Consider the following 19,292-nt stretch of genomic DNA (forward strand, 5'->3'; position numbering starts at 1 on the left):
CATTATGGTCAATACCATTAAGTGGCATTATGGTCAATACCATTAAGTGTCATTATAGCCAATACCATTAAGTGGCATTATGGTCAATACCATTAAGTGGCATTATGGTCAATACCATTAAGTGTTGGGCAGACGACTGTCCTGTTTATGGGAAACATGTGCTAATATCATTTTTCCATCCCTATATTAAAATTTAAAATAAAAATATGCAAAAATTTAAATATGATTGCTTTAAGATAGTTGTCAAAGGTTACACATCTGTATTTGAATTCCTAATCATTACAGTAAAACCTGTCTATTCTCACCTCTGAGTGTCCTGACACTCTGTCAAATCTGATATTTACAGAAAACTGTCAAAGAGCATGTGTATTTCAACACAGTGTCTAATTTGTCAGATAAGACAGGTTAATGACTCACCAATATGTTGTGTCCCACAGGGTGTCAGATTAGACAGGTTAGTATAACCAATATGTTGTGTCCCACAGGGTGTCAGATTAGACAGGTTAGTATAACCAATATGTTGTGTCCCACAGGGTGTCAAATAAGACAGGTTAACCTCACCAATATGTTGTGTCCCACAGGGTGTCAGATTAGACAGGTTAATGACTTACCAATATGTTGTGTCACACAGGGTGTGAGATTAGACAGTGATTTATTTGGGGGGGGGGGGGGGGGGGGGAATCAGGCAAATTGCATTTGGAATGGGTGGATTACCAACCTCCAATAAGGCAGGAAACACACTGCCATTCTATGTGAAATTAATGTTTTTCCGAAAACTCAATATAAACGAAACATGTCTGTGTAAATTTTGCTAATCTCTGATTTTTTTTCATTTACATCAGGTACATAGAGGATATGTCTTGCCTGGCTTTGTATTGAAGAAATGTGATGGATTTGATCTGGTTAGTAATATGAGATATACAGATGTACCAAAATAAGATATAGAGGATATTTAACGGTGTCTTCAGTAATAACAAATATATTTCACGAGAGTGGCTAATATTTTGATATTCGCACGAGTGAAATATATGAAAAAATATTAGCCACACGAGTAAAATATATTTATTTTTATTGAAGAGTGAAGACACCATTGAATTATCTATTTATAACATTTTTAAAGCATAAAGCATGAAAAATGTAATGCATTAAAAAAGGACGTGAAACAGAAGCGTAATGATTAGTGCCATATTCCAATGACGTCACGCTTGACAAGGCTGCGCACCATTTTGAATGGAATACTCGATGCAATTCCGACGTTTTCTGCTATTTTCTGTTATGATTGCTCATTAAAATGTTATTAATTGTATATTTCTGTAAACACTTAAGTATGTGTACCAAGCATTTACCATAGCAACCACTTATTCTACCGTCGAATCATTTGAATCTGAACAAAAAATCATTGCCTTTGATTGCAACAAATAGAAGATAACGTTATGATTGGTCAATACTAAAAAGTGATATTTATCACAGTGTGAAAGATAAGAGTTTTATCAAGTTGAAAGAACCCAAATTTCACTGGCAAATAGGTAATAAATTATTGATATACTCTAGACTGTTGCTTGATCTTATACAGTATGTATAACTGCTAAAATTATATTGCCACTGAATATGTAACTACAGTATGTATAACTGCTAAAATAATATTGCCACAAAATATGTAACTGTACAGTATGTATAACTGCTAAAATGATAATACCACAAAATATGTAACTGTACAGTATGTATCGCTGCTAAAATGATAATACCACAAACAAACAAAAATACCACATAATATGTATGTTCAATTGTAGGGTGAAGAGCAGAGGGTGTGGGGCCGGACACTGGAGGTTCTTGACGAGGTTGCCTTGACCACCATTCCTGCCTTCATGATTACCAAAGAGAGATACAGCCTGTATCCTTTCACTGTCAAGTTTCTTTGCATACCTTTTTGTGACATTACCTTCTGCTACATGAAGCAGAGAGTACTGTTTACCGCAAACTTTCCCTCAGTCAAATATTCACCATTCGGGTTGTGAGGCACGGTAGTCTAGTGGTAGGACGCTGGGCTCGTGACCGAAGGGTTGTGTGGCACGGTAGTCTAGTGGTAGGACGCTTGGCTCGTGACCGAAGGGTTGTGAGGCACGGTAGTCTAGTGGTAGGAAACTGGGCTCGTGACAGAAGGGTTGTGAGGCACGGTAGTGGCTCGTGACCGAAGTGTTGTGTGGCACGGTAGTCTAGCGGTAGGAAACTGGGTTTGTGACCGACGGGGTGTGAGGCACGGTAGTCTAGCGGTAGGACGCCGGGCTCGTGACAGAAGGGTTGGGAGGCACGGTAGTCTAGTGGTAGGAAACTGGGCTCGTGACCGAAGGGTTGTGAGGCACGGTAGTCTAGCAGTAGGAAACTGGGCTTGTGACAGAAGGGTTGTGAGGCACGGTAGTGGCTCGTGACCGAAGTGTTGTGTGGCACGGTAGTCTAGTGGTAGGCCGCCAGGCTCGTGACCGAAGGGTTGTGTGGCAGTGTAGTCTAGCGGTAGGAAACTGGGCTCGTGACCGAAGTGTTGTGAGGCACGGGAGTCTAGTGGTAGGACGCTGGGCTCGTGACCTAAGGGTTGTGTGGCACGGTAGTCTAGTGGTAAGACGCTTGGCTCGTGACCGAAGGGTTGTGGGGCACGGTAGTCAAGTGGTAGGAAACGGGGCTCGTGACTGAAGGGGTGTGAGGCAGGGTAGTCTAGCGGTAGGAAACTGGGCTCGTGACCGAAGAGTTGTGAGGCACGGTAGTCTAGTGGTAGGCCGCCGGGCTCGTGCCCGAAGTGTTGTGTGGCACGGTAGTCTAGTGGTAGGAAGCTGGGCTCGTGACCGAAGGGTTGTGTGGCATGGTAGTCTAGCGGTAGGACGCCGGGCTCGTGACCGAAGGGGTGTGTGGCACGGTAGTCTAGTGGTAGGACGCTTGGCTCGTGACCCAAGGGTTGTGAGGCACGGTAGTCTAGTGGTATGACGCCGGGCTCGTGACCGAAGGGTTGTGGGGCACGGTAGTCAAGTGGTAGGAAACGGGGCTCGTGACTGAAGGGTTGTGAGGCAGGGTAGTCTAGCGGTAGGAAACTGGGCTCGTGACCGAAGTGTTGTGAGGCACGGGAGTCTAGTGGTAGGAAACTGGGCTCGTGACAGAAGGGTTGTGGGGCACTGTAGTCTAGCGGTAGGAAACTGGGTTCGTGACCGACGGGTTGTGAGGCACGGTAGTCTAGCGGTAGGACGCTGGGCTCGTGACAGAAGGGATTTGAGGCACGGTAGTCTAGTGGTAGGAAACTGGGCTCGTGACAGAAGGGTTGTGAGGCACGGTAGTCTAGCGGTAGGACGCCGGGCTCGTGACAGGAGGGTTGTGAGGCACGGTAGTCTAGCGGTAGGACGCCGGGCTCGTGCCAGAAGGGTTGTGAGGCACGGTAGTCTAGCGGTAGGAAACTGGGTTTGTGACAGAAGGGTTGTGAGGCCCGCTAGTCTAGCGGTAGAAAACTGGGCTCGTGACAGAAGGGTTGTGAGGCCCGGTAGTCTAGCGGTAGGAAACTGGGCTCGTGATCGAAGGGTTGTGAGGCACGATAGTCTAGCGGTAGGAAACTGGGTTCGTGACCGAAGGGTTGTGAGGCCCGGTAGTCTAGCGGTAGGACGCCGGGCTCGTGACAGAAGGGTTGTGAGACACGGTAGTCTAGCGGTACGAAACTGGGTTCGTGACAGAAGGGTTGTGAGGCCCGGTAGTCTAGCGGTAGGAAACTGGGCTCGTGACAGAAGGGTTGTGAGACACGGTAGTCTAGTGGTAGGAAACTGGGCTCGTGACAGAAGGGTTGTGAGGCCCGGTAGTCTAGCGGTAGGAAACTGGGCTTGTGACAGAAGGGTTGTGAGGCACGGTAGTCCAGCGGTAGGAAACTGGGTTCGTGACCGAAGGGATGTGAGGCAGGGTAGTCTAGCGGTAGGAAACTGGGCTCGTGACCGAAGGGTTGTTAGGCACGGTAGTCTAGCGGTAGGAAACTGGGTTTGTGACCGAAGGGTTGTGAGGCAGGGTAATCTAGCGGTAGGAAACTGGGTTCGTGACCGACGGGTTGTGAGGCCCGGTAGTCTAGCGGTAGGAAACTGGGCTCGTGACTGAAGGGTTGTGAGGCAGGGTAGTCTAGCGGTAGGAAACTAGGTTCGTGACCGAAGGGTTGTGAGGCACGGGAGTCTAGCCGTAGGAAACTGGGCTTGTGACAGAAGGGTTGTGAGGCACGGTAGTCCAGCGGTAGGAAACTGGGTTCGTGACCGAAGGGTTGTGAGGCAGGGTAATCTAGCAGTAGGAAACTGGGTTCGTGACCGAAGGGTTGTGAGGCAGGGTAGTCTAGCGGTAGGAAACTGGGTATGTGACCGAAGGGTTGTGAGGCAGGGTAATCTAGCAGTAGGAAACTGGGTTTGTGACCGAAGGGTTGTGAGGCACGGTAGTCTAGCAGTAGGAATCTGGGCTTGTGACAGAAGGGTTGTGAGGCACGGTAGTCTAGCGGTAAGAAACTGGGTTTGTGTCAGAAGGGTTGCGGGTTCTAGTCTATTCACGGCACTGTGTTGTATCCTTGAGCAAGACATTTTACTACCCTTGTTCCAGTCAACTCAGCTGTAAATAAGTACGTGGTTGGGCAGTGCTAGAATTGTTGAATGCTAGCTATATATATAGCTGTGAGCGCCGAAATGGCAGCACCGGTTGTATGCTCCCCAGGGAGTTGAGAAAGGTATTGGCTGTTTGCAAAGGCCCTATAATCACGGATAATAATTTGTGAACCGCTTTGAGACGACCTCCAGACTAGGTTGTGATAAAGCGGTATAAGAACCTCAAATTATAATGATTATTATTTCCTTATCTGTGTGTACAGGTGTTTGGCTGACTCACATCCCCACTCTCGTGCCTTCGTGGATCAGTTGACAGCTGACCGTCATGTAGGTATACGAGCTCAGAAAAACCTGGTCAGAGAAATGACTACAAAGGTTAACCCTAGTGGTGCTGAATTGTTCCATATGGGGATACACCTAGTGCTGAATGGTTTTAATTTTTAGCTCACCTGCCCAAAGGGCAAGTGAGCTTATGTCGTGGTGCGGCGTCCGTCCGTCCGTCCTCGTCCGTCAACTTTTCCTTTAAACAACTTCTTCTGAAGAACGGACAGGCCTAGAGTCATGATATTTGGCTGAAAGCTTTGTTGGTAGGAGCCCTACAAAGTTTGAGAACGAAAATGACCTTGACCTACTTTAAAGGTCACAGGGGTCAAATATGTCAAAATCTACAAACGACTTCTTCTGAAGAACTAAATGGTATAGAATCTTCATATTTGGCTGATGGATTCCTGGGATGAAGCTTAACAAAGTTTGAGAATGAAAATGACCTTGACTTACTTTTAAGGTCACATGAGGCAGATATGGGAAACACTTCAAATGACTTCTTCTGAAGAACTGAAAGGTATAGAATCTTTATAATTGGCTTGTAGCTTCCTAGAAAAGAGCCCAACAAAGTTTGAGAATGAAAATGACTTCGACCTACTTTCAAGGTCACAGGGGTCAAATATGTCAAAAATTTCAAACGACTTCTTCTGAAGAACTAAAAGGTATAGAATCTTCATATTTGGCTGATTGGTTCCTGGGATGGAGCCCAACAAAGTTTGATAATGAAAATTACCTTGTTTTACTTTCAAGGTCACAGGGGTCAAATATGTCAAAAATTTCAAACGACTTCTTCTGAAGAACTAAAAGGTATAGAATCTTCATATTTGGCTGATGGATTCCTGGGATGAAGCTTAACAAAGTTTGAGAATGAAAATGACTTTGACCTACTTTCAAGGTCACAGGGGTCAAATATGTCAAAATCTACAAACGACTTCTTCTGAAGAACTAAAAGGTATAAAATCTTCATATTTGGCTGATTGGTTCCTGGGATGGAGCCCAACAAAGTTTGATAATGAAAATTACCTTGTTTTACTTTCAAGGTCACAGGGGACAAATGTGTCAAAAGCTTCAAATGACTTCTTCTGAAGAACTGGAAGATATAGAACCTTAATATTCGGCTTGTTATTTCCTGGGAAAGAGCCCAACAAAGTATGTGAAGGAAAGTGACCTTGACCTACTTTTAAGGTCACATGAGGCAGATATGTGAAACACTTCAAATGACTTATTCTGAAGAACTGGAAGTTATAGAACCTTAATATTCGGCTTGTTATTTCCTGGGAAAGAGCCCAACAAAGTTTGTGAAGGAAAGTGACCTTGACCTACTTTCAAGGTCACAGAGGTCAACAACATTTTAATGGATTTGTTCTTAAGAACTAAAAGGAATGGATTCATAAGATTTGGCTGGTAGCTTTTGGAATAGAGCTTACCAATTTGAGAAGGAAAATGACATTGACCTACTTACAAGGTCACAGGGAAAAATATGTCAGGCAACTTCTGAAGAATCAAAAAGTATAGAATCTTGTAATAATATTTTGCTGGTAGTTTCAACAGATGGAGCCAACAAAGTTTGCGAGGAAAATATTTTTAGTGCAATATAATATTTAATGAGAATATTTTGCTATGACTGCTTAAATATTCAGGTGAGTGATACAGGCCCTCTTGGGTCTCTTGTTTTTTTTTAAATTCAGTAAAAATAAATTATGTTTAAATGTTCTTCAGAATTGGATCGAAGCCATTGAAGTCGTTTTATAACCGAGATATATCTAAAACTTGTATATTTAGGCCATTTATACTTACCAGTTGTGTTACTGATGTTTTACAATTCACATCAAAACAGGCATATCAAATTTTCTCTATTTTCACTATAACTTGCAAAATTATATCTAAATGGTGTTGATATAATCTGCAAGTGATTAGATAGTATCTATCATAGATATAATTACATATTAGACAGGTTGTATAAAAATGTTTGGTAAGTTTTCAGTATCATGTAGGGGAGATAACTCATCAGTGTGGAAATTCAAATTTTCATAAATTCATATACTAGTTTTCATGTAGTGTCGACGTCAATGTAAGCTGATCCAGCGTCCTGGGATACTAATACCACTTATAAAACATACCTGCAGAAAATAATCTTCATACTTCATATCCTTCAGGTCAAATTAAGTGAAAACAAAGTCGGTCTAATCATTATAAGCAATATACCAGGGTATAACCGTACAAGTCTAATATTGTCCATCTAAACAATGAAAGTTAGTAGTATAGTGAAATGGTAAAATATATACACATCGGATTTTACATTACTCCTCGGTGTGGTCTTGTTCTCCTAACTTTTGCCGTTTGTAGGCTAAAATGTATTCTGACTTTGTGTGATACAACTGAAAGCAGGGCTCGATACACAATGGTACACCACACTGCTGGCACTGAAAGCAGGTTTCGTGTCCTGTCCTTTTTGGAGGTGCAATGCCTGGATTGGACGATTTAAAGATGTCGGCTTCAGCTGGCCCACACACAATGCACTGTCTCCTGCCATGAGCACTTTTGTTTGTTGATGGTAAATGGCTAAGGAAATACCTTGCTGTTAATCTTTGAAGATTCTCTGCAGATTTCACCTTTCTTCCTTTTTGACCCATTCTTGGAACTTCAGCAGCTTCAACCATTTGAGCCACAAGCTCTCTCCTGAATACTCTTTGGGGAACTGGTTGAGGGGTCCTGTACTTGTAGAGGAGGTACAAATTTAACACTGCTAGACCAAGCATATGGAAAAACACTTTCTTCCACCACTTTAAGGTCCGCCGGTTAAAACCTCCATAGGCAACCATCTGGTCACAACGGTCAACAGCGCCCATGTGACGGTTATATGAAAGGACACAGTCTGGCTTACGAATGTGGTTACCTTCATGATCTTGTTTCCCTGTGTCAACCATGCTACCTGTTTTAAAGCAGGGTAAAAGTATTGAATGCTGATATGCAAATGGTTACCAGATGTAACTGTAGTTAACTTAAATAAAAGTTTGAATGTAGTTGTGAAATTCTATGTGCATCTTTTTTTCCAAACGATTCACTGATAAATCTTTGTAAAATTTATTGTTTTATGTTCATAAAATGAAGTTCATATTTATTTAACCATAATAGCAGGGATTTCGATCTTTGAAGTTTTTTTTTAATTAACCTGAAGTTTATAATACTGTTCTGCAGTGTATCATATATACATCATTTCAACACTGCAAGGTTATATATCATGTACACATCTTAAAACTGATGTAAACATAATTTTGATGCTTTTACCTTCATGTATTGTAGTTAGGAGACAGGCATCCTTCTTATCAGCATATTTCATGCCAACATCATTGATTGAAGTGAACATTTTGATATTTGATATGAAGGTTCCCTGTACCACTGCCAAAAAATGAATCTATGCATTCAAATATTTTCCAGCATGATTATAGCTTTGATGAATCATTTTTAGCTCACCTGGCCCGAAAGGTGTCCGGCATCAATATTTTACTTTAAACAATTTCTTCTTAATAACCAAAAGGCTTAGAGTGATGATATTTGGCCAGAAGCAAAGTGGGAAACAACATCTTCTGAATAACCAAAAGGCCCAGAATGTTGATATTTAGTTAGTAGCATGCTTGGATGAAGGGCTATCAAGCTTTTTGTTTGAATGCCCTTGACCCACTTTCAAGATCACATTTGGTCAAATATGTATAAACATTTAAATGACCTAATATCAATAAACGAAAGGATAGGGTGGTGATATATTGCAAGTTGCATCCTGAGATGAAGGGCTATAATTTTTTTTAAACATAATGACCTTGTTCAACTTTCAAGGTCACAGGGGTAAAATGGTTTTTAAATCTTTTAACAGGTTCATTTGAATGACTGTTAGTCATAAATAATGATATTTTGCTTGTAGCTTTATTTTAGATCACTTTTGAGGTTACAAGTGTGAGATAAATACTAGGTGAGCGATGCACATATTCCAGGGGTGCAGAAAGCAAAAAAGAGCGTAACTTATGGATATCAGGGATGAGTAAAACCTGTCTAAAAATGAAAACAGTGTCCGACACAGCAGTATGAAGTTTGATTCAAAGTTATATATGATGACGTTATTGTTGACATGACTGAAAAACAGATAAACCAAGAACATTTAAGAAGAAAAAAAGATCAAACTATTAAAGTATAGCACTAACAAAGATCTTAGGAGACACGCTAGTCTAGTGGTAGGATTCGAGTCACGTCACAGCTCTGTGTTGTATCTTTGAGCAAGATACTTTACTCTGCTTGTTCCAGTCTACTCAGCTGTAAATGAGTATGTGGTTGGGCAGTGCTGGAATTGTTGAATGCTAGCTGCGAGCGCCAAAATGGCAGCACCGGCTGTATGCTCCCCAGGTAGTTGAGAAAGATATTGGCTGGTTGCAAAGGTCCTATAACCACGGATAATAATTTGTGAACCGCTTTGAGACAACCTACGAACTAGGTTGTGATAAAGCGGTATATAAGAACCTCAAATTATTATTATTATTTATAGTGGGCACCAAGATCTCATTGCGATCTCTTGGTTTAATTCACCATTTATTACAGACAGGAATTGTGGCGCGACTGGCCTGTTACAACAAACCATTGGACGAATGTTCGACCAATCACAACCGTTATCTGAACAGCACCACCTGGAAGGAGAGCATCATGTCAGACATCATGTTCGTACAAGGTGAGAATGAGGCCGATGACTACATTAACGTCACTTATAGTATTACATGTCTCTTGATCACAATGCTTCGTACCTGCTCCCAGATAAGGGTTTTTCACTAGGGGTGGGGGCTTATTTGTGGATAAATACCGTATATACACTGGAGTCCTGGCCACCCCTAGTACTGCTCTGGTTGCCCAACCATACATCCAACCAATATTTTAGAGGACAAACTGGCCTTTCTCATTACAAGCATTCCAGCTATTTCATAGTCTGTCCACTTTTGTTAGCGATAAAGATGACTGGAGTATGCAATATTTGATTTATTTTTCCCCGTCAATTTGAATTATATACAATCATATACAGTAAAATTCTTGGATAAGTCACATCCTTGCAACAGCCAAATTAATATTAGAATGACGAGTGGCATCTATTGTTTAAAATTTTATGCTCGTGTTCGCTAAACAGAAATTGTCTTCAGTTCATGAACATGCAATATACATTATGCCCAAACAATTTTGTATGCCACTAAGGGTATATTATAGACATAGAAAACAAAAAGGTTTTTCACCAAATATATAATGCAGTTGTTTAAAAAAGAATTTTCTTCAGAAGCCTGCTTTGTAATATTTGGGTGTGTGATTGTTATTGCAGAGCCCGAAGAAGAGTTACTGAGTGGGTACAGCTACCTCCATTTCCTTATCACGTCACCACGACAACCATCACCTTTACAACAAAGACTATCTGTTACTAGACTGTGTCCTCCGGAAGCTTTGAACGGCTCTCTGATGACTTTGCTGTTTAAGAACGCTGTACAGCCCTCTGATGACGGTGGAAAGGATGAGGTTGACTGTGGGGACATTTTGTCAGAGTTACCTGCCCTTGACACAGAAATGCTAGAGGAATTTAACAGAATTTTGTGGAAGAGACAGACAGAATTACTACATCAGTGGCTTGGTAGGTTCCAGGTCAAACGGCTTACATGTGGATATTAAACCCTATACAACCAACTAACCATTATTAAATCAAAGCTAAAGATTTATAGATAATACAAAATATAAAATATAAAAATCGAAATCTGTACTGCCGATTTTTAAAACTAGGTTAAACACTGTAATATTAGTGCACTGGAGTTTACATTGTTGTGCACTGGAGTTAACACTAGTGAACTGGATTACACTGTAGTGAACTAGAGTTAACATCATTGTGCACTGGAGTTAACACTAGTGACCCCTATATGTAAAATGTTTGATCACATATAATTCAGAGGTTGGTTAGACCACAGACTTAGATAATTAATCTAATTCCGTGGTTAGACTTACTATTTACTGATCTTCAGAAGTCGTCTCAAAAGTGAAAGCAAATAACGAGAAAACATTGATGAAGGATGGTATATGTAATTACCCAGAAATAAAGTATATCAGGTCTTCTCTTCAAATTCTACTCATCTGCTTCAAATTCTACTCTGCTTCTAATTCTACAAGTTGCTGAGCGAACGAGTGCTCTTGCTGACCCCTGGTAGAATTGACAGGTTAAACAAGTTTAATAGAGACCAGATAAGCAAAGCTAACATGTTTAATTGACGGTGAGCATTTTTTGCTGTGATTTCATCTAATTTAAAGTCCTCTTTCTTAATGATTTTGTAAAAACAAAAACCTTGAAATATGAACTGTATATTCTCTGTAAAAAAACTTTTCATTGATTAATTTTCTAGTGTTGTATGATGTTAATTTTGTAATTTCAGAAGAAAGAGAACATCAGGGTCAAGGTCAGAGAGTCAAGGTCAGTGAGGTCAAGGATTTCTTTACAAACATCTACACAGAACTTCTACACAGTTTGTGGTGTGAGTTACCAAAGTTTCAGCCAAGCTGTGCTTCATCACCAGCTGTAGAGGCAACAGGTGCCTCGTCAGGTAAATTTCCGTTCAGCTGTCTGACCTTATTGGTCGTTAGTCTGATCTGTATGGTCCTTAAGGACTCGCACAACTAAATCTTATTACTAAACATTTTAACTAATAACTTTAATATTTGAAGTTCAACACCAGTGACAACTGTCTAAATTCATAAATACATACCATACCTTGCAAAGGCTACAAAATGACTTTTTTGGTAGGTTTAGTGGTATATTGGAGTGTCACAGTGTCCAGAAGTTGGCAACTATAAGTTTACAAGCAAAACCGGTGACCCAAAACAGAAACACCCCCAGACATTCTGCCCCTGTGCAAATCTGCACACAGACATGGAAATATATCTAAAGTATACATTTTTCAAAAGTTAAATACCTGAACATTTCATTAGGGCCCCGTATCGGAGATACGGTTGCCCTATAGTAATCACTCTGTCTGTCTGTCTGTCTGTCTGTCTGTCTGTCTGTCTGTCTGACTGTCGGTCTGTCTGTCTGTCTGTCTTTCTGTCCGTCCACAAATTTTGATCCTGGCTGATAACTTTGGTATTTATTGACCGATGTACACGAAACTTGGTCAAGATGTTTAGTTCACAAAAATACAAGTCAAGGTCAAAGGTCAAGGTCATTAGGTTCAAAGGTCAAGTTCAAATTTTGCATCTTTTCACTGTAGAACATTTTGTTATGACATGATGGAGCAAAGTTGATCAGAATTAAACAAGGAGTCAACCTGACCAAATGTCAAGGTCATTGGGTCAAAGGTCAAGGTTAAATTTTGTTTATTTTCACTGGTGAACATTTTGGTATGACACTTTGAAGCAATGTTGCTCAGAATTAAACAAGGAGTCATTTGACCAAAGGGCAAGGTCAAGTTTTATATTTTTCACTGATGAACATTTTGTTTTGATATTATGAAGCAAAGTTGGTGGGAATTAAAGAATATGTCAACTGACCAAAGATCAGGGTCACTGGGTTAATTGTCAAGGTCATTTGGGTCAAAAGGTCAAATACAAAGTGGATCTCTGACTTTGACCCTGGCTCTTGATGGAGGAGGTATATAAGGTGAAATAAAACAAATCAAAGCTAACAAATGAGTATTGCACCGGTATTTACATTTCTGTTAGCCCAGCAAATATGGATGTGGAAAGAAACAAGACTCACATCATAGTACATGTAAAATGTATATTTTGCTTCCTTGCGATTCTTTTTGAAGTCCAAAATGTCAAACGTCAAGCTCAACTATATGGGCTGATTACTTCTTGATGATTATGGGGGATATATTGCCACGAGACGGGGCCGTTACTGACCTGTCAGTGTTTTAGTTTGTCTTGATGATTATGGGGGTTATATTGCCACGAGACGGGGCCGTTACTGACCTGTCAGTGTTTTAGTTTGTCTTGAAGTTTATGGGGGATATATTGCCGCGAGACGGGGCCCTTACTGGCCTGTTAGTGTTCTAGTTTGTCTTGCTGATTATGGGGGATATATTGACACGAGACGGGGCCCTTGCTGACCTGTCAGTGTTCTAATTTGTCTAGATGATTATGGGGGTTATATTGCCACGAGACGGGGGCCTTACTGACCTGTCAGTGTTTTAGTTTGTCTTGATGATTATGGGGGGTATATTGCCACGAGACGGGGCCGTTACTGACCTGTCAGTGTTGTAGTTTGTCTAGATGATTATGGGGGTTATATTGCCACGAGACGGGGGCCTTACTGACCTGTCAGTGTTTTAGTTTGTCTTGAAGTTTATGGGGGATATATTGCCGCGAGACGGGGCCCTTACTGATCTGTCAGTGTTCTAGTTTGTCTAGATGATTATAGGGGATATATTGCCACGAGCCGGGGCCCTTACTGACCTGTCGGTGATCTAGTTTGTCTTGATTATTATGGGGGATATATTGCCCCGAGTCGGGGCCCTTACTGACCTGTCAGTGTTCTAGTTTATCTAAAAATCTGTCATCTGTTCCTTATCAAACTTCCTCAGTGGCCCAGTAATTAGCCAGAACAGATTTAAGATAGGAACAACAAACGTATGAAACACTTGCTGATTGGCTGATTTAGTTGTGTGAGTCCTAAATCTGACCTTGTTGGTCCTAAATCTGACCTTGTTGGTCATAAGTCTGATCTCTATGGTCCTAAATCTGACGTCATTGGTTGATAGTCTATCTTGAGTCTTGTCTTGAGTCGATGGTCTAGTGTGACCTGAGCGCTATTGAAGTGAAATCTTCTGCTATTTCCTCAGAATTGGAAATCAATCCCACAGAATGGCAGGAGAGACAACTCCTCATATTTTGTGAGTCCCAGAAGCGAACACTGAGCCGTCTCCAGTCTACCGACAGCGTGGCTTTGTCGTCCCCTATACAGCCAGCCCAAGGTAAAGTTTAGTCCAACACTCTATGTCCATCGTGTATTTTATTTTTATTTTCAGGTCTTATGAGACAAAGCAACCTATTGCCTGTCATGTGTTGTCTGTCCATACACAATTCACATTTCGACTTCTCATAATCTGCTGAACTGATTTCAATAAAATTTTGCAAGTAACTTCCATGGCGAGAGACGCACCAAATTGTGAACTATTATGATTACCAGTCCCCATTGGCCTAAGGGTAAAGCCAAAAGGGGTCAAATTGGCCAAAATTTCATTAATTTAATCAACATTGCGACAATATAATTAACTAATTAATGACATTTAAATTGATAATGTATTATATGTAGGGAACTATAAAAAGAGCCTATATCTGAATACAAAAAAAAAGAAGTTAATTCTATAATAAACAAAACAAGGGAGGCCGAGTGAGGTACCCAAACTTTACATTGAAAACAGTGTGGCCGTCTCCACTATCAGTTTAATGAGAAACAGGCCAGTACTCAATTTTAAATCTGTTTAGATTTTATCAAATCATTATCGAGTAGAGAGTTATCGTAGCTATTGCATTCACACCCTGACTGACTCGTGGGTCACTATTTTGACAGAACCCACGTCGATTGACATCAAGGATCTACTAAAAATGTTCAAACCCGACGGAACAGCAGCCAATGAAAACCTGTCACCAATAAGGAAAAAGGTAAGGTTATGTGATCAGTCCAGTAATAGGTGTTACTATGGCAATGAAAACCTGTCACCAATAAGGAAAAAGGTACGGTTACGTGATCAGTCCAGTAATAGGTGTTACTATGGCAATGAGAACCTGTCACCAATAAGGAAAAAGGTAAGGGCATGTGATCCGTCCCGTAATAGGTGTTACTATGGCAATGAAAACCTGTCACAAATAAGGAAAAAGGTACGGTTATGTGATCAGTCCAGTAATAGGTGTTACGTATATATACTATGGCAATGAAAACATGTCACCAATAAGGAAAAAGGTACGGTTATGTGATCAGTCCAGTAATAGGTGTTACTAAGGCAATGAAAACATGTCACCAATAAGGAAAAAGGTACGGTGATGTGATCAGTCCAGTAATAGGTGTTACGTATATATACTATGGCAATGAAAACATGTTACCAATAAGGAAAAAGGTACGGTTATGTGATCGGTCCAGTAATAGGTGTTACTATGGCAATGAGAACCTGTCACCAATAAGGAAAAAGGTACGGTTATGAGATCAGTCCAGTAATAGGTGTTACTATGGTAATGAAAACCTGTCACCAATAAGGAAAAAGGCAGGGTCATGTGATCAGTCCAGTAATAGGTGTTACTAAGGCAATGAAAACATGTCACCAATAAGGAAAAAGGTACGGTGATGTGATCAGTCCAGTAATAGGTGTTACGTATATATACTATGGCAATGAAAACATGTCACCAATAAGGAAAAAGGTACGGCTATGTGATCAGTCCAGTAATAGGTGTTACGTATATATACTATGGCAATGAAAGCATGTCACCAATAAGGAAAAAGGTACGGTGATGTGATCAGTCCAGTAATAGGTGTTACGTATATATACTATGGCAATGAAAGCATGTCACCAATAAGGAAAAAGGTACGGTGATGTGATCAGTCCAGTAATAGGTGTTACTAAGGCAATGAAAACATGTCACCAATAAGGAAAAAGGTACGGTTATGAGATCAGTCCAGTAATAGGTGTTACTATGGTAATGAAAACCTGTCACCAATAAGGAAAAAGGTAGGGGCATGTGATCAGTCCAGTAATAGGTGTTACTAAGGCAATGAAAACATGTCACCAATAAGGAAAAAGGTACGGTGATGTGATCAGTCCAGTAATAGGTGTTACGTATATATACTATGGCAATGAAAACATGTCACGAATAAGGAAAAAGGTACGGTTATGTGATCGGTCCAGTAATAGGTGTTACTATGGCAATGAGAACCTGTCACCAATAAGGAAAAAGGTACGGATATGTGATCAGTCCAGTAATAGGTGTTACTATGGTAATGAAAACCTGTCACCAATAAGGAAAAAGGCAGGGTCATGTGATCAGTCCAGTAATAGGTGTTACTATGGCATTTATGTGTACTCTAAGAAACTGTATACTAGAACCAGGAAAGTTTCGCTTCAGTCACCTTTTCTGCCTCCATAATGTGGATGAATTTATCATTACAGCGAACATTGGAAAAAACAAAGTATGATAGGAAAAACTATGTGAAGAGTAAATGTAATATTGGGCAAAAATGGATTTTACCATCGAAAAAAAATTTGACTGAGCAAATAATTTCCCTGTATACAGTACTAGTATATTAAGTAGTGTTTGCTGTTCCTTTGGGGGTCTTTGCCTACCATTAATCGTCTGAGGGCAATAGTGCAATGTCCGCCAATCAGCACTGAGATCAGAAAAAGAAAAAGGCCACCAAGCATCCGTCTTTGTTACTGCTTTTTCTCAGGAACTGCAAAAGGGATGATAAGGAACCAAAGCATACACAATCCTAGATGTGCGTGCTATCTTTAATTTCAGGCAATTCTGATTCATACTTCAAATTCTGGAAATTCGGAAAAAATCAAAAGAGATCTATATCAATCTTGGACTTGGTATTGATCTTGATGAAACTTGGTATGACTGATCCACTGGTCAATAATTCAAATAAGATAAACAAAAATAACACACTCTATGAATCACAAATACAACACAGCACATACAGGTATATTTTCGTGTAAACAAAATAATAACATGGTGGCTGATTATGACTGACTAAAATAACATTTCTTTGCACTTTAATTCAATAATTTGCCAAAGTAATTTTTTACAACCCATTGAGGATGTTCTTTTATTTTTACAAAATCAATCAATAATGAAATGCATGTTATTCATCTACCTGTTTCTTCTGCTTCCAATTTTACAGCGGCAAGGAAGATGTAAGAAGTCGGTTGTACCCAACTCAGAAGACCTGGGACAGGAGACCATTCCGACCTATCTGCAGTCCTGTTGCCATGACATTTAGTAAGCTGTCGTTTCTCATGTATCCACCCAGTTAATCCAACACATTTCATTATGTATCTCAACTAGCTCTTATTGAATAGATCAAATGACCCCACAATAGGATTTCCTGTTAGGGGGGTTTAACTGGCCCCTGAAAAAGGTCTAAAGCTGTTTGGCCCCTGAAACAGGTCTAACGATGTAACCCTAAACAAAGATTTAGTTTTATACGCCCGTCAAATTTGGATAAGGATGCTATGATTAGTTGGCCTGATCACCCATGTGGTCTACAGCTAGGCCCTGATCACCCATGTGGTGTACAGCCAAGCCTGGAATCACCCATGTGGTCTATAGCCCGGCCCCAATCACCCATGTGGTCTACAGCCAGGCCCCTATCACCCATGTGGTCTATAGCCCGGCCCCAATCACCTATGTGGTCTACAGCTAGGCCCTGATCACCAATGTTGTCTACAGCCAAGCCTGGAATCACCCATGTGGTCTACAGCCAGGCCCCTATCGCCCATGTGGTCTACAGCCAGGCCCCTATCACCCATGTGGTGTACAGCCAGGCCCCAATCACCTATGTGGTCTACAGCTAGGCCTTGATAACCCATGTGGTGTACAGCCAGGCCCTGATCACCCATGTGGTCTACAGCTAGGCCCCTATCACCCATGTGGTCGACAGCCAGGCCCCAATCCCCCATGTGGTCTACAGCCAGGCCCTGACCACCCATGTGGTCTACAGCCAGGCCCCGATCACCCATGTGGGGTACAGCCAGGCCCTGATCACCAATGTTGTCTACAGCCTGGCCCTGATCACCCATGTGGTCTACAGCCGGGCCTTGATAACCCATGTGGTGTACAGCCAGGCCCCGATCACCCATGTGGTCTACAGCCAGGCCTGGAATCACCCATGTGGTCTATAGCCCGGCCCCTATCGCCCATGTGGTCTACAGCTAGGCCCTGATCACCAATGTTGTCTACAGCCTGGCCCTGATCACCCATGTGGTCTACAGTGAGACCTGGATCACCCCTGTTGTCTATAGCCCGGCGCCAATCACCCATGTGGTCTACAGCTAGGCCCCTATCACCCATGTGGTCGACAGCCAGGCCCCAATCACCCATGTGGTCTAGAGCCAGGCCCCAATCACCCATGTGGGCTACAGCCAGGCCCTGATCACCCATGTGGTCTACAGCCGGGCCTTGATAACCCATGTGGTGTACAGCCAGGCCCTGATCGCCCATGTGGTCTACAGCCAGGCCCCTATCGCCCATGTGGTCTAAAGCCAGGCCCCTATCACCCATGTGGTCTACAGCTAGGCCCCTATCACCCATGTGGTCGACAGCCAGGCCCCAATCACCCATGTGGGCTACAGCCAGGCCCTGATCACCAATGTTGTCTACAGCCTGGCCCTGATCACCCATGTGGTCTACAGTGAGACCTGGATCACCCCTGTTGTCTATAGCCAGGCCCCAATCACCCATGTGGTCTATAGCTAGGCCTTGATAACCCATGTGGTCTACAGCCAGGCCCCTATCGCCCATGTGGTCTAAAGCCAGGCCCCTATCACCCATGTGGTCTACAGCTAGGCCCCTATCACCCATGTGGTCGACAGCCAGGCCCCAATCACCCATGTGGGCTACAGCCAGGCCCTGATCACCAATGTTGTCTACAGCCTGGCCCTGATCACCCATGTTGTCTACGTATACAGCCAGTATTTCCTAAGGGGGGGGGGTAGGAGATCGCACACTCAACTGTCACCAGGACAGCGAGATGTAATTCCTTGATCAGATATATAACAGGTAAAGGTTCATCTGCCCAACAAACAGGTTTCTCTTCTGGTACTCCAGTTCCTCCCATTTGAAATTCCTGTTAATGGTTCATTCTGGACCAACAAGAGTGATTAATTTTAATTGATTAACCTGGCTTCATAACTAATTACAAATAAATTAAGTTTATTATTCATGAAGGGGTGGGGTTGGGGGGCACAGTATGTGTCACATGTTAAATAGTATCTGTTGTTTATCCTGGGGCTGTCCTTGGTAAATTTCACATTTGTCACTATGTGGATATCTGTTGTATGTATAGAGCGGTAGTAATTGTATAGAGTGGTAGTAATTGTATAGAGTGGTAGTAATTGTATGGAGTGGTATTAATTGTATGGAGTGGTAGAAATTGTATAGAGTGGTAATAATTGTATGGAGTGGTCGTAATTGTATAGAGTGGCATTAATTGTATGGAGTGGTATTAATTGTATGGAGTGGTCGTAATTGTATAGAGTGGTACTAATTGTATGCAGTGGTAGTAATTGTATGTAGTTGTAGTAATTGTATGGAGTTGTAGTAATTGTATGGAGTTGTAGTAATTGTATAGAGGGGTAGTAATTGTATGGAGTGGTAGTA

The 19,292-nt window shown here is 41.8% G+C and overlaps 1 protein-coding gene across 3 annotated transcripts in view; it reads left to right on the top strand.

The window, feature by feature from the left end:
• Positions 1-19,292, top strand: part of LOC110451851 (mdm2-binding protein-like) — a 44,719-nt gene that overhangs the window by 17,549 nt on the left and 7,878 nt on the right. For all 3 annotated transcript variants that reach the window (XM_021500061.1, XM_021500062.1, XM_021500063.1), the window contains exons 7-15: positions 843-902; positions 1,791-1,891; positions 4,862-4,925; positions 9,510-9,636; positions 10,270-10,572; positions 11,360-11,527; positions 13,763-13,894; positions 14,494-14,585; positions 16,816-16,913. In XM_021500061.1, coding sequence (XP_021355736.1) covers positions 843-902; positions 1,791-1,891; positions 4,862-4,925; positions 9,510-9,636; positions 10,270-10,572; positions 11,360-11,527; positions 13,763-13,894; positions 14,494-14,585; positions 16,816-16,913 — 1,145 coding nt within the window. The remainder of the gene's footprint in view (positions 1-842; positions 903-1,790; positions 1,892-4,861; positions 4,926-9,509; positions 9,637-10,269; positions 10,573-11,359; positions 11,528-13,762; positions 13,895-14,493; positions 14,586-16,815; positions 16,914-19,292) is intronic.

The sequence above is a fragment of the Mizuhopecten yessoensis genome, unplaced genomic scaffold (genome assembly GCF_002113885.1).
Source record: "Mizuhopecten yessoensis strain PY_sf001 unplaced genomic scaffold, ASM211388v2 scaffold6215, whole genome shotgun sequence".
Lineage (NCBI taxonomy): Eukaryota > Metazoa > Mollusca > Bivalvia > Pectinida > Pectinidae > Mizuhopecten > Mizuhopecten yessoensis.